At 39.3% G+C, this 16,676-nt stretch overlaps 1 protein-coding gene across 1 annotated transcript in view; it reads left to right on the forward strand.

Moving 5' to 3' along the window:
• Positions 1-16,676, forward strand: part of LOC124551137 (1,5-anhydro-D-fructose reductase-like) — a 63,245-nt gene that overhangs the window by 21,990 nt on the left and 24,579 nt on the right. The window contains exon 3 of the mRNA XM_047126099.1: positions 3,507-3,695. Coding sequence (XP_046982055.1) covers positions 3,507-3,695 — 189 coding nt within the window. The remainder of the gene's footprint in view (positions 1-3,506; positions 3,696-16,676) is intronic.

The following is a 16,676-nucleotide window of genomic DNA, read 5'->3' on the forward strand; positions in this document are numbered from 1 at the left end:
CATGCGTGTAACATGACCCCACCATCTAAGCCTGTTCGCCCTGACTGCTACATCTGTAGAGTTCATTCCCAGTTTTTATTTGATTTCCTCATTGTGGACACCCTCCTGCCATTGTTCCCATCTACTAGTACCTGCAATCATCCTAGCTACTTTCATACCTGTAACCTCAACCTTGTTGATAAGGTAACCTGAATCCACCCAGCTTTCGCTCCCATACAACAAAGTTGGTCGAAAGATTGAACGGTGCACAGATAACTTAGTCTTGGTACTGACTTCCTTCTTGCAGAAGAGAGTAGATCGTAGCTGAGCACTCACTGCATTAGCTTTGCTACACCTCGCTTCCAGTTCTTTCACTATGTTGCTATCCTGTGAGAATATACATTATAAGTACTTGAAACCGTCCACCTGTTCTAACTTTGTTCCTCCTATTTGGCACTCAATCCGTTTATATTTCTTTCCCACTGACATTACTTTCGTTTTGGAGATGCTAATCTTCATACCATAGTCCTTACATTTCTGATCTAGCTCTGAAATATTACTTTGCAAACTTTCAATCGAATCTGCCATCACAACTAAGTCATCCGCATATGCAAGACTGCTTATTTTGTGTTCACATATCTTAATCTCACCCAGCCAGTCTATGATTTTCAACATATGATCCATAAATAATATGAACAACTGTGGAGACAGGTTGCAGCCTTGTCTTACCCCTGAAACTACTCTGAACCATGAACTCAATTTACCGCCAACTCTAACTGCTGCCTGACTATCCATGTAAAGACCTTCAATTGCTTGCAAAAGTTTGCCTCCTATTCCATAATCTCGTAGAACAGACAATAACTTCCTCCTAGGAACCTGGCCATATGCCTTTTCTAGATCTATAAAGCATAGATACAATTCCCTGTCCCACTCATAACACTTCTCCATTATTTGCCGTAAGCTAAAGATCTGGTCCTGACAACCTCTAAGAGGCCTAAACCCACACTGATTTTCATGCAATTGGTCCTCAACTGATACTCACATTTTCCTTTCAACAATATCTGAGAAGATTTTTACCCACAACGCTGATTAAAGAGATACCTCTGTAGTTGTTACAATCTTTTCTGTTTCCATGTTTAAAGATTGGTGTGATTACTGCTTTTCCCCAGTCTGATGGAACCTGTCCCGACTCCCAGGCCATTTCAATTATCCTGTGTAGCCATTTAAGACCTGACATTCCACTGTATTTAATAAGTTCCAACTTAATTTCATCCACCCCAGCTGCTTTATTGCACTGCAATCTATTGACCATTTTCTCCACTTCCTCAAATGTGATCCTATTTCCATCATCATTCCTATCCCATTCTACATCGAAATCTGAAACATTACTGATCATTTTTCACCTACATTGAGCAACTCTTCAAAATATTCCCTCCATCTGCCCAAGGCATCCACAGGATTCACCAGCAGTTTTCCTGACCTGTCCAAAATACTTGTCATTTCCTTCTTACCTCCCTTTCGAAGACTGCTAATTACACTCCAGAATGGTTTTCCAGCAGCTTGACCCATAGTTTCCAACCTGTTTCCAAAGTCTTCTCAAGATTTCTTCTTGGATGCTGCAATTATCTGTTTGGCTTTGTTTCTTTCTTCAACATAACTTTCTCTGTCTACCTGAGTTCTAGTATGTAGCCGTTTTTGATACGCCTTCTTTTTCCTTTTACAGGCTGCCTTGACTGTGTCATTCCACCAAGCTGTTTGCTTCATCCTACTTTTACACACTACTGTTCCAAGACATTCTTTAGCCACTTCTAGTACTGTGTCCCTGTACCTCGTACATTCCTTTTCCAATGACTGTAATTGACTACATTCAACTAACTGGTACCTTTCTGAGATCGCTGTTATGTACTTGTACCTGATTTCCTTATCCTGAAGTTTCTCCACTCTTATCCTCCTACATATGTACCTGACCTCCTGCACTTTCAGCCTCACAATCCCAATTTCACTGCAGATTAAATAATGATCAGTGTCATCAAAGAATCCCCTGAATGCACGTGAGTCCCTCACAGCCTTTCTGAATTCTTGATCTGCTATTATATAGTCAATGACTGATCTGGTTCCCCTGCCTTCCCAAGTATACCGGTGAATGTTCTTATGTTTAAAAAAGGAGTTTGTGTTTACTAAGCCCATACTGGCACAGAAATCCAAGAGTTGTTTCCCATTCCTGTTGGCCTCCATATCCTCTCCAAATTTACCCATAACCTTTTCATACCCTTCTGTTCAATTCCCAATCCTGGCGTTAAAATCACCCATGAGCAGAACACTGTTCTTGTCCTTTACTCTAACAACTACATCACTGAGTGCCGCATAAAAACTATCCATCCTATCTTGATCTGCCCCTTCACAATGCGAATATACTGACACAATCCTAATTTTCTTGCTAGACACTGTCAAATCTATCCACCTCAGTCGTTCGTTTACATACCTTATTGCAACTACGCCGGGTTCCATTTCTTTCCTGATGTAAAGCCCTGTACCCCATTGCACTATTCCTGCTTTGACTCCTGACAGGTAGACCTTGTATTCTCCCACTTCCTCTTCTTTCTCACCCCTTACCTGAATGTCACTAACAGCTAAAACGTCCAGCCCCATCTTACTTGCAGCCTCTGCCAGCTCTACCTTCTTCCCAGAGTAGCCCCCATTGATATTAATAGCTCCCCATCTCATTACCACTTGTTTGCCAAGTCGTATCTTAGGAGTCCCTGGTTTGTCAGTTAGAGGTGGGACTCCGTCACCTCCAAAGGTCCGAGGCATTTTGCTCTGATTGTTGCCAGCATCATATTTAAAGTACCAGGGAAGCAGGTTGCTAGCCTTACTTGCCCCGAGTCCCATTGGGTTTTACCCCTAACGATTGAGGGACTAACCTGTGGATTTGGTAGTCTTTGCCATATGAGCACAAAGGTGACCACAACTCAGAATATGTCAGAGATGCCCAGCCTTATTCCAAAGTAACTGGTATCCCGACTGTCGGGACCACTTACTTGGCCACTCATATGTTGCCTGTGGTTCATGAATTAGGACATGACTACACGAACCCACACCATGAACCACCATGAACCATCCAGCATGCTGTTTCCATTAAATTACAATGAAAAAGGAATCCGAATATAAATTTTGAAGTTTTTAGCTACTTACTGTTGCGCTGGTGATTTTTACGTAAAATGTCCAAATTTTGAAAACTGTTAAAGTTACTAAACTGAAACTTAACACATTATCATTTTAGCATCGTTCCTGACATGCTATTAACTTTTCAGATTATTTACTTTACTTGTAAAGTACTGCACAACATTCGTGATGTCATAGCTAGTTACAGTGGACTATGCTGGCACACAATGGAAAGCATTTGTGAGCATCTGCTGGGAAAATAATGCAAAATAAGTTGCCTTCATGAGTCTCCCTACTTTAACGACCAGGTAAATTATCTCAGTTTTCCAGTATTACTTATAAAAAAAAAAAATCCTCTATTTCAGCTGCCATTGACAGGAAACCGAGCAGAATGTGTGGAGAAGCACCTCAAGCAGTCACTGCACGACCTGCAGCTAGACTATGTTGACTTGTACCTCATACACCACCCTGTTGGTTTCCAAGATTTGGATCCAAAGGATAATGGAGAAGAAATGTTGCTCGATATGAATACTGACCATGTTAGCTTGTGGAAGGTTTGTATATAAGCTGCCAAACATTTTCGTGAAGACTCTATAGAAAGGTAGTTGACAAAAATGTTTCATTTATTTTGGTTCTACTGATGTGATTTTAAAATACTCATTCATGTTATTATGCAACTATGTCTGCTCAACAACCTTATGTGTGGAAATTTAGTTCCTAAAATAGGCACCACACATTGCTTGAGAGTTACTTAAAATGTCCGTAGATTACAAGAGTATTGTAACTAAACAGTCCTGTAATGTGATGTTTCATAGCTCTCAGGACTCTTTAAGAATCCTAAAGAATAACAGACATGGTGGCTGTTCTTCATACACCTTGTATAGTAATGTAACATCATTATGTTTAGTGCTGGAGTGTGCAATACACACCTTTTAGTACACTTCTCAACTTATTATATTGAGTATAGTGCTGCTACATAACTTCAACTGTCTCACAGAGATGCTAAAAGAACTGAACTGGCAGATGATTGAAGACAGATGCTAACTATCCTGTGAAAGCCTAGTTAGGGACCAATGACCAAGCAGCTTGCCCCCCCCCCCCCCCCCTCCCCACTCCATTTAAACCAACCAACCAACCTAGTTCAAATGTTTCTAGAACCAATTTTAAATGAGGAATCTAGCAGTATACTAATGCTCCCTACATATCGCACCTGTAGGGATAATAAGTTAGACTGATCACAGCACATATAGAGGTGTTTAAGCAGTTGTTCTTCCTGCAGTCCATATGTGAATGGAATGGGAAAAGCCCTAATATCTGGTACAATGGGATGTACACTCTGCCACACAGTTCATGGTGGTTTGCAGAGAATAGATGTACACACAGATACAGATAAAAATATTTCTCTTAAATTTATTATTCACTATTTAATATTAGCAGGAGAAACAAAATTGGCTTTCTTCAGGGCAGTAGAATGCTAGATTCTTTAACTGGGCAGATAGGTGAGTAAAAAGAGAAATGTATAGATTGAAATTGAATATAGTAGGACTTCTTTTCAAGTGAGTACGGGATCATAAATACAAAATAAAATAGAAGTAATGTAGGAATAGGTCTAACAATGAATAAGAAAATAGGAATGCAGAAAAGCTAGTGTGAACAGCACAGTGAACATATTATCGCAGGCAAGATGGATGAGAAGCCAACACCCAGCCCAGTAGTACAGTTTTATATGCCCTCTAGCTCCACAGATGATGAATAGATTGAAGAAATGTATGAAGGCAGAAAAGAAATTGTTCAGACAGTTAAGGGAGATGAGAATTTAATTTTAATGGGAGACTGGGGTTTGATAGTAGGAAAGAAAGAGGGTGGCTAGGGAAAAGGAATGAAAGCCTTCTGGTAGAACTTTGCACAGAGCATAATTTAATCATCACTAACACTCAAGTGAAGGACCATGAAAGAAGGCTGTATACATGGAAGAGACCTGGAGACACCAGAAGGTTTTGTATTGATAAATTAATGGTGATACACAGATTTCAGAATCAGATTTTAAATTGGAAGACATATCCAGGAGCAGATGCAAACTGTGAGCAGTATTTATTGGTTATGACCTGGTGATTAAAACTGTTGAAATTGCAAAAATATGTGAAATTAAGGAGATGAGATCTGGATAACTTGATAGAACCATAGCTTCTTGAGAGTTTTGGAGGGAACATTAGGTAACTATTGACAAGAACAGGGGAAATGAATATGGTAGAAGATGAACAGGAAGCTTTGGGGGATGAAGTAATGAAGCCAGCAGAGGATCTAATAGGTGGAGAGACAAGGCCTGATAGAAATCCTTTGACATCAGAGGAGGTATTAAATTTGGATTATGAAAGGAGAAAATACAAAAGTGCAGCAAATGAAGTGAATGAAAGGAAATACAAATATCTAATAAATGAGGCTGACAGGAAGTGCAAAATGGAGAAGCAGGAGTGGCTAGAGTACAGACGTATGGATTTAGAAGCATATTTCACTAGGAGAGAGGTAGATACCACCTACATGAAAATTAAAGAGGCTTTATAGGAAAAGAGAAGCAGCTGTATGAATATCAAGAGAGCAGATGGAAAACCAGTCCTGAGCAAAGAACAGAAAGCAGAAAGGTGGAAGAAGTATGCAGATGGCCTGTATAAGGAAGATGAACTTGAAGGAAATTTTATAGAAAAGGGAGAGGATGTAGATGAGATGGGAAAATGATATTGCGAGAAGAATTTGACAGAGCACCGAAAGACCTAAACTGAAACAAGGCCCTTGGAGTAGATCACACTCCACCAGAAATACTAATATCCTTGGGGGAGCTTGCCATGACAAAACTGTTCCATCTAGTGTGCGAGATATATGAGACAGGGAAAATACTCTCAGACTTCAAGAAGAATGTAACCATTCCAATTCCAAAGAAAGTAGTTGCTGGAACGTATGAATATTACCAGACTATCAGTTTCATAAATCATGGTTGGAAAATACTGACACAAATTCTTTACAGAAGAATGGAAAAATTGGTAGAAGCTGACCTCGGAGAAGATCAGCTGGGGTTGTGGAGAAATGTAGGAACATGCAAGACAGTACTAACCCTATGACTTCTCTTAGAAGATAAATTAAGGAAAGGGAAACCTATGTTCACAGCATTTGTAGACTTAGAGAAAGATTTTGACAATGTTGACTGGAATACTCCCTTTGAAATTCTGAAGGTAGCAGTAGCAAAACACAAGGCTATATAACTTATGTAGAAACCAGATGGCAGTTATAAGAGTTGAGGGGGGATGAAAGGCAAACAGTGATTGAGAAGTGGATGAGAGAGGATTGCAGTCAACTCCAATGTTACTCTACCGCGCATTCTGCAAGCACAAAAAAAAAAAAAAAAAAAAAAAAAAAAAATTGGACTATGAATCAAAGATCAGGGAGAAGAAATAAAGACTTAGTGGTTTTCCTACAACATTGTATTTCTGTTAGAGACACCAAAGAACTAGGAAGAGCTGTTGAATGAAATGGACATTGTCTTGAAAGGAGGATGCAAGTGAAACATGGGTTACAAACAGTTTAGACAAGAACTGAATAGAAGCTTATGAAATGTGGTGCTACAGAAGAATGCAGAAGACTGGATGAGTAGATCATGTAACTGATGAAGAGGTACTGAACAGAATTGGGGAGAAAAGAAATTTGTGCCACACCTTGACTAAAAGAAGGGATCGGTTTATAGACACATTCAGAGAAATCAAGGGATCACCAATTTAGCATTGGAGGTAAGTGTGAGGGTAAAATTGTAGAGGGAAGCCAAGAGATGAATATTGTAGAGGGAAGCCAAGAGATGAATAAAGTAAGTGGATTCAGAAGGACGTAGGTTGCAGTAGTCATTCTGAGATAAAGAGGTTTGGACATGATAAAGTAGCATGGAGAGCTGCATCCAACCTGTCTTCAGAGCGAAGAACACAACAACAACAACAACAGTTCTATGTTGTCTGATCTTTCATGATGTTTTGTCAGCAATCTTTGTCTTGGATGTTACCCTATCTTCCACCTTTAAGTCCTCATGTTTTAAAATCTCATATGGTATATCCCCCAATCATCATTCTTTCCTTCTCATCCTGTCTGGTACATCCTGGGCGTCAACCTCCCTCATCCCTCATCCTCCCCCTTCAGCCCTCCTGCCAGAAGAAGGAGCCACTGGCTCCTGCTGCTGCTGACAGTGAGTAGATTTTTTTAATCTATTTTTGTTGATTAATATGGCAGGGTAGCGCAATCAGTTCCTCATGCTGAACCTTTGAATATTTATTTCAATAGATTCTAATCTAGTTACAGTTCTGTTGGATACTAAATGTGCTGATTTTCCTCCACCAGTTATAATTCTTAATGCCTGGTTCTGGACTATCTCTAACCTGCTGATATTTCTGGTAGTAGCCATAACAAATTGTTTTCTACTGTGTGTTAAAATTAGTTGCATGTAGGTTGTGTAGATGGCACTGAGCATTATTCTTGAACATCCCCATTTACTACCGGCTACTGTCTTCAGTACACTGAGTCTGTTTTGCGCTTTCTCAACTGTTTTCTTTATGCAGGATACAGTTTAATTTTTGATCAATTCACATGCCAAATATTCATTCTGCTGTATATCTTACCTTCCAATTTTTAAAGTTAATTTTGTGTAAGAGTGACATAAAGAAAATATTTGCTAGAAGGTTTTTTTAGTACATATTTATTTCCATAAGGTTTTCATGTGACCAATGTTTGGGGTGATTTGTCACTTGTTTCATTTTATGATATTGCACTGCAATATGATATTTATCCACCAATACCAGCTGAAATGGTTAAGGCAACCAGTAGCAACAAGCAGGAAATCCAAGTTCATGTCCCAGTCTGGCACAAAGTTTTGATGTTGGAAATTGCCCGTATTTCCAGGTTCATTTTATCTGATAATTGCTTCCTTTTGTTGTTTGGTAATGACACCCAAATAACAACCCCTTCTGCAGAAGTATGGTTTTTACTTCTTCTGCTGTAGATACGTATGAGGAGAGGTCATTGAGGAAAGTATTGAAGAATTTTGCACTGGTCACTGAACGTTTAGTAACTCCCTTCTTGGATTTGTTATACATATTTACTGAATGTATTATTACTCTTAGTTGGACATAAACATCCCCAGAAATGTTTACATTTTTCAGTTTTTGTAGCAATTTTGCTCTCAATATACACACATCAAAAAAAGTTTTGCATCACCCCGGTCCCCAGAACTCCTTAAGATAGACGTTGATTGTGGATATTGTATCACAGACACATTCCCTTTGACTGTTCAGAGGTGTCACTAAGCCCACCGAAAGATGTAAACAAACATGCATGAGCAGCACCTATTAGATGGAGGGGATCCGACAGCCAATCAGTTCCAGTCATTCCACCAAGAAAGAGCTACATAGCTCGCATTGTCTGTAGTTCAACCATGCCTAGACGGTCAATACCCCAGTTTGATTGTGTCTGCATTGTTACTTTGTGCCAGGAAGGGCTCTCAAGAAGGGAAGTGTCCAGGTATCTTAGAGTGAACCAAAGCGATGTTGTTCAGACATGGAGGAAATACAGAGTGACAGGAATTGTCGATGACATACCTCTCAGGCTGCCCAGGGGCTACTACTGCAGTGGATGACCACTACCTGTGGATTATGGCTTGGAGGAACCGTGACAGCATCACCACCACGTTGAATAATGCTTCTCATGCAGCCACAAGACATCGTGTTATGACTCAAACTGTGCACAATAGGCTTCATGATGCACTACTTCACTCCTGACATCCATGGTGAGTTCCATCTTTGCAACCAAGACACCTTGCAGCATGGTACAGATGGGCCCAACAACATGCTGAATGGACTGCTTAGGATTGGCATCATGTTCTCTTCACCGATGAATGTTGCATATGCCTTCAACCAGACAATCGGAGACGTGCCTGGAGGCAACCCAGTCAGGCTGAAAGCCTTAGACACACTGTCCAGCAAGTGCAGCAAGGTGAAGCTTCCCTGCTGTTTTTGGGTGGTATTATGTAGGGACGATGTATGCCGCTGGTTGCCATGGAAGGTGCCGTAACGGCTGTACTATACGTGAATGCCACACTCCAACTGGATAGTGCAACCATATCGGCAGCATATTGGTGAGGTATTCTTCTTCATTGATGACAATTCTCAACCCCATCATGCACATCTTGTGGGTGACTTCCTTCAGGATAATGACATCGCTTGACTAGAGTGGTTAGCATGTTCTCCAGACATGAACCCTATCGAACATGCCTGGGATAGATTGAAAAGGGCTGTTTATGGATGATGTAACCCACTAACCACTCTGAGGGATCTACGCCGAATTGCCATTGAGGAGTCGGACAAACTGGACCAACAGTGCCTCAATGAGCTTGTGAATAGTATGCCACGACAAATACAGGCGTGCATTAATGCAAGAGGACATGCTTCTGGGTGTTAGAGGAACTGGTGTGTGCAGCAATTTGGACCACCAACTTGAAGGTCTCGCTGTGTGGTGGTACAACATGCAATGTGTGGTTTTCATGAGTAATAAAAAGGGCGGAAATGATGTTTATGTTCATCTCTATTTCTATTTTCTGTACAGCTTCCAGAAGTCTAGGAACTGAGGTGAGGCAAAACTTTTTGTTGTTGTGTGTATTATCATAGGCTCCCTTAAAACCAATAAATAATACCAGGGAAGTTTTCTTGTTAGTCAAGGCATCTTTTATTTCTCATGAAGATTTAAAATTTGGTTTGTGGTTGAATAGAATTTCCTAAATCTTTTTTGGTTCACAGAAAGAAGTTCTCTGCTTCAAGGTACCTCATCAATCAGAAATTTATAATCTTGTCCACAGTTTTCTCCTAAGATGATTGTTAAAGACATGGGGCTGTAATTGTTCAAATTATCTGCTGGTTTCCCTGGTTTTAATATTAGTATAATGATAAGTTTTTTTGCAGGTAGCAGGTATGTGTCATTTCCATGTCTGGTTAATTAATTTCAATAATGTTTCCATCACAGCCGGATGAAGATGTTTTGAGAACTCAGATGTGCTGTTCTCTTCCTATGTTTTAAACTTGAAATCACTTGTGTAAGCTATTCTAAAGTAAAATCATCATTTAATAATTTATTAGATGTATCTCAACATGCTTTTCTGTGTAGAAGCTTTTGTTTTGAACTATTTAGGTACGTTTAAAATGAGGATGTAATTTGCTTTTACTTTATTTTGATCTGTGTGTAATATGTTGTTAGTATTAGAGAGCTTCTCAAACTTTCCAATGAATTTATAGGCCCTGTCATTGACTTCTTTGTAGTTTTTCTATTTCCAGTGAATTTAGTGAAAGTTTGCCTTTTAGATTAATTTATTATGGTTTTAAATTTTTCTGCTATCTTTCTCCACTCTTCCACTTCACTTTCTTCTCTGTTGGTTAGATGTAGATCTGAGACCATTATTCAGTTTATTCAGATATAGATCTGAATGAACTGAAATAATATATTTACGCATTTGCATTCAGTTAAAACAAAATTGACAAAAAAAAAAAAAAAAGAAAAGAAAAAAACCAGTAGTTCAATTTTGTAATACAGTTTTTGTTTGAAAGTATTGTTTAGAAATTACAGTACAAAATATCAAGACTGAGTACTAAAATAGTAAACATACTTATAGTTAGTGACAACATTATGAAAAGGGTTGATGCTACGCACCATATAGTGGAAGATTTTGGTCAACAAGGCCTTTGTCAAAAATAGACAAAACACACACACACACACACACACACACACACACACACACACACACACACACATGTGCAGATGCAACTCTCATACACGTGACACAGCCGCTCTAGACGCTGTAGCCAGACTGTGAGCATCAGCACATGATGGGAGAGGCAACTGGGTGGTGGGGGTAATTATGTCTAACAGAGTTTAAAAAGTCATTAGTTGTTTTAAAAAAATTTAACTTTAGAGTTGAAACAAGAATAAATGTTAGTAATCAAAATAATTACATAATTTATATTTAAAAACAAAGATGATGTAACTTACCATACGGAAGCGCTGGCAGGTCGATAGAAACACAAACAGACACACACATACATACACACAAAATTCAAGCTTTCGCAACAAACTGTTGCCTCATCAGGAAAGAGGGATGAGGCAACAGTTTGTTGCGAAAGCTTGAATTTTGTGTGTATGTATGTGTCTGTTTGTGTTTCTATCGACCTGCCAGCACTTTCGTATGGTAAGTTACATCATCTTTGTTTTTAAATATATTTTTCCCGCGTGGAATGTTTCCCTCTATTATATTAATTACATAATTTAATAGAAATTTGCATAATTCAAAAGTAATTGTCATTATTTAATACTTTATGAAATTTTGTATAGAAAAGAAGTTGTGTAAGGAAACAAATAATGTCAACTGTTTACTTCTTTCTTGTAAAACCTACTGCCAGAGTCAAGTTTTTGTGAACATATAATTTCCCATTATACCTCTGAAGAGTATGAATTGTACTAACGTTTTTAATATAATGTATATTTTTTGTTTTTATACAAGGACTGGTGCAGGGCTAAGAAAATTAGTTATAGTAGCTATTGTTTGTCATCCACAGTTAGATAAAGTTATGAGAGTGTTTTTAGTGAAGTTGTTGAGAAAATATGCATATCGTACCTCAAGCTGAAACAAAATGTTGTACTAACTGATGTGAACATGACTTCTAAATATTTTGGATAAGTTACTGGTGGTGCAAGTTTGTGTTTCATTCTGTAGTTTTGAAAATATGACTTGGACATCTCAACCCCTAGACAGTGATCTTATTTCACCATATAAGCAAATGTATGTAATTGTAATTCAGTATATTCATCTTATCTTAACATTAATATAATGGAAGGAAACATTCCACGTGGGAAAAATTATATATAAAAACAAAGATGAGGTGACTTACCAAACAAAAGCGCTGGCAGGTCGATAGACACACAAACAAACACAAACATACACACAAAATTCAAGCTTTCGCAACAGACTGTTGCCTCATCAGGAAAGAGGGAAGGAGAGGGGAAGACGAAAGGAAGTGGGTTTTAAGGGAGAGGGTAAGGAGTCATTCCAATCCCGGGAGCGGAAAGACTTACCTTAGGGGGAAAAAAGGACAGGTATACACTCGCACACACGCACATATCCATCCACACATACAGACACAAGCAGACATATTTAAAGACATATTTAAAGTCTTTAAATATGTCTGCTTGTGTCTGTATGTGTGGATGGATATGTGCGTGTGTGCGAGTGTATACCTGTCCTTTTTTCCCCCTAAGGTAAGTCTTTCCGCTCCCGGGATTGGAATGACTCCTTACCCTCTCCCTTAAAACCCACTTCCTTTCGTCTTCCCCTCTCCTTCCCTCTTTCCTGATGAGGCAACAGTCTGTTGCGAAAGCTTGAATTTTGTGTGTATGTTTGTGTTTGTTTGTGTGTCTATCGACCTGCCAGCGCTTTTGTTCGGTAAGTCACCTCATCTTTGTTTTTATATATAATTTATCTTAACATTAAGTGCATAACAAGTTTACGTTCATTAAATTGCTGCACTGTTGCAGTCACAAACATTAGTGTGGACAGGAATGCACTGTATCAGAGGACAAACATGTTATAAATCAATATAAACTTCACTATTTGCAGTTGGTCACCATATTTGAAACTGAGGTTAGCTGGGCCTTTAATATGCCGCTGTTGCGGTGCGGAATATACCAAAAATGAGTAGGAATAGCATGACTGTGTGTGTGTGTGTGTGTTAGAAAGTGGTCCTGAACATGTACCCATGTGATGGATGATTTACCTTAGCAAAAGGACATTTTCATCACAAATGTTCCATAGCAGTGCTGTCACAATAGGTTATATCATCTTCCCCTTACAGTTTCCCATGTTAGTGCTGTTCCTATGTGCAGTGTGATGACGTGATGATTCTTTCCCAGAAGCTGCTCAGTCTCTCACACGTCAATGTGTCAGCAGTGATGGTGCTGGTGGTGGTGGTGCAGGCAGTAGTAGTAATAGTAGTAGTAGTAGTAGAAGAAGAGTTAGTCACTTTTACAGATTGGTTGGACATATCATGGTATTGCAATTTAATGAAAATGAAAATAACATAATTCATATACACCCCAGGAATTTGCATACTTATTAAAAGAATTGGACAGATGTTTAGTTGTGGCCTTCGGATATCATTGAAATCAATTAATTTTGCTTATCACTAGTGGACAATGCATTGAAGTGACAAAAGGCTCGGCATACCTCCCAGTATCATGTGGGACCTTCTTTTGCACGGCACGCTGCAGCAGCTCGACATGGCCCGGGCTCAACAAGTTGTTGCAAGCCCGTACAGAAATACTGAGCCACGCTGACTCTTCACCCATCCACAGTTGCGAAAGTGTTGTCAGTGCAGGATTTTGTGCACAAACTGACCTCTCGATTACGATCCGTAAACGTTTGATGGGATTTGTGTTGGGTGATCAGGGGGAGCCAAATCATTTGCTGGAATTGTCCAGAATGTTCTGCAAACCAATCACAATTAATTATGGCCCAGTGAGATGGCGTATTGTCATCCATAAAAATTCTATCGTTGTTTGGAAACGTGAAGTCCACGAATGGCTGCAAATGGTCTCCGAGTAGCCAAACACAACCATTTCCAGTCAGTGATCAGTTCCATGTAAACACTGTCCAAACCATTATGAAGCCACACCAGCTTGTACAGTGCCATGTCGACAACCAGGGTCCACGGTTTCACGGGGTCTGCATCACGCTCAAACCCTATCTGTCAGCTCTTACCGACTGAAATCAGAACTCGTCTGACCAGACCACAGTTTTCCAGTTGTCTCGGCTCCAACCGATATAGTCACGAGTCAATTTTGCCACACCGTGACAGATGGATTCATCGTGCATCCCACACTGATTTCTGCAGTTATTTCATGCAGTTTTGCTTGTCTGTTAGCACTGACAACTCTACATAAAGGGTGCTGCTCTAGCTCGCTAAGTGAAGACCACTATGTTGTCCGTGGTGAGAGGTAACGCCTCTTACCTGGCATTCTTGGCACACTCTCGACACTGTGGAACTCAGAATATTGAAGTTCCTAATTATTTCTGAAGTGGACTGTCCCACGCATCTAGCTCCAACTACCATTCTCTGTTCGAAGCCTGTTAATGCCCATCATGCGGCCATAATCGCATCAGAAACCTTCTCACGTGCACCACCTGATTACTCTGCCAATGCATTGCCCTTTTATACCTTGTGTATATGATAATACCACCATCTGTACACGTGCATATGGCTGTCCCATGCCTTTTGTCACCTCTGTGTAGTTTTGTAAAGACGTTACGTAACAATGTAAAAGGCTGGTGCTACACTGCTCATTCATTTCTCTGTCCCAGACACTGCAGATGCAACACACACACTATACACGATTATTTCACAATGTAAGACTACATGCTCCATCAGTTGCATCAGGACCATAGTGACAGTATTTGGTTTGCATTTTGCGTACCATAAATTCCCAGTCTCTAGCTTCTAGAACTGTCAGCATCCCTTTATTATGAGTGAAATGTTGAGCTTAGAAAGAGCATAAGGTGCTGGTATTGTATACTACATAGTATTTGGAGTAAGGGTTTCCAGGAGAAAAAGAGAAAAGAAGGAAAAAACATAGTGCGAAAGTGTTATGAGAAATGGCAGATGTCTTACTGTCACTCACTATTATTACTTATTTCTGTTAACATTTTTCCAAACCCCTACTCTGTGTCATCCAAGTAAACCTTCACTGTATAAAATATGGTGATCAAAGATGATTTGCCTGATAAATTAGCCACAATGCCCTTAGAGAATGTTTGTCATTGTGTATCAAAGATCAGTAAAAAATGGTAATTGAATGGTTTTATAGACTGCCTGGGTTAGGAGCTCTAGTGATAGAATGCTTCAGACAAAACTTGCAGAATATTGTTAGTAATTTTCCTGATCGTGCCATTGTAAAAGGGGGTGACTTCAGTTTGCCTGGTACGTATTGGGAATGTCATACTATCAAAACTGATGCCAGAGACAGGGATTCATCTGACATTGTTCTGGGTGTCTTGTCCAAAAATTACTTTGAGGATATAGTTAGAGAACCAACTTGTGAGGGTAACAACTTGTGGAAACAAAAAGAACTGAAGTTATTGAATCAGTTAATGTAGAGGAAGCTATCAGTGATCATAAAGCTGTGATACCATCTGTGACTACAGGTCTGACAAAGAACATTAAGGAAGGTAGAAAGATACTTTTGCTTAGCAAGACTGACAGGATACAAATTTCAGAGTATCTGAGCAGTCAGTATGAAATATTTGGTGATGAGGACCGTATGTGGAAAACAATTCAAAGGAATCATGTGATATGCCCTAGACAAATATTTTCTGAGTAAGGTCTTAAGGGATGGGAAATATCCACCATGGTTTAATAGCCATGTCAGAAAACTGCTACATAAACAAAGAGAACTTCATCTCAAATACCAGAGAAGTAAAAACCTAGCTGTGAAATAAAAGCCAAAGTGAAAATGAGCATAAGGACAACAATGAGGGTAGTGTTCAATGACCTTGAAAGTGAAACTTTGTCAATCAGTCTGAGTAAAAAACCTAAGAGGTTTTGGTCATATGTACAATCAGTAAGTGGGTCAAAATCATCTATTCATTAAGTGAGTTGTCATACTGGCACTAAAACGGAAGATAACAGAGAGAAGCCTGAAAACTGAATTTGGTCTTCTGAAATTGTTTCACAGTGAAAGATCGTAATATGGTCCCTTCTTTCAATTGTCGTAAGAACATCAAAATGGCAGATATTGAGAGAACTGATCACAGAATAGAAAAACAACTGCAATCACTTAACAATGGAAAGGCATTGGGACCAGATGAGATACTTGCAAGATTCTACAAAAATTATGCAAAAGAACCTGCTCCCCTTCTAGCAGTAATTTATTGTAGATCGTTGAGCAACAAAGGGTACCTAGTGACTGGAAGAAAGTGCAGGTCATTACCATTTTTAAAAAGGGCTGTAGGATATGCATACAAATATAGACCTACATTGCTGACATCAATCTGTTGTAGAATTATGAAACATATTTTATGCTAAAGTATTATGACCTCTTGGGGAAGGAAAATCTCCTCTATAAAAATTAACATAGATTCCAAAAACAGAGATCTTGCGAAACTCAGCTCGCTCTGTTCCTCCATGAGAGCCACAGTGCCATAGACAATTGCATTCAGGTTTATGCCACGTTTCTTGACTTCAGGAAGGCATTTGGCACTGTCTCACACTGCCGTTTAGTGAAAAATGTATGAGCTTATTGAGTATCAGAGCAGATTTGCAACTAGATTTAAGACTTCCTTGCAGACAGAACTCAACACATTGCTCTTAATGGAACAGAATTGACAGATGTAAAGGTAATTTCTGGAATACCCCAGGGAAATGTGATATGACTGTTACTGTATACAGTATGTTGTTGTTGTTGTGGTCTTCAGTCCT

Source organism: Schistocerca americana, chromosome 9 (assembly GCF_021461395.2).
Source record: "Schistocerca americana isolate TAMUIC-IGC-003095 chromosome 9, iqSchAmer2.1, whole genome shotgun sequence".
In the NCBI taxonomy this organism is placed as follows: domain Eukaryota; kingdom Metazoa; phylum Arthropoda; class Insecta; order Orthoptera; family Acrididae; genus Schistocerca; species Schistocerca americana.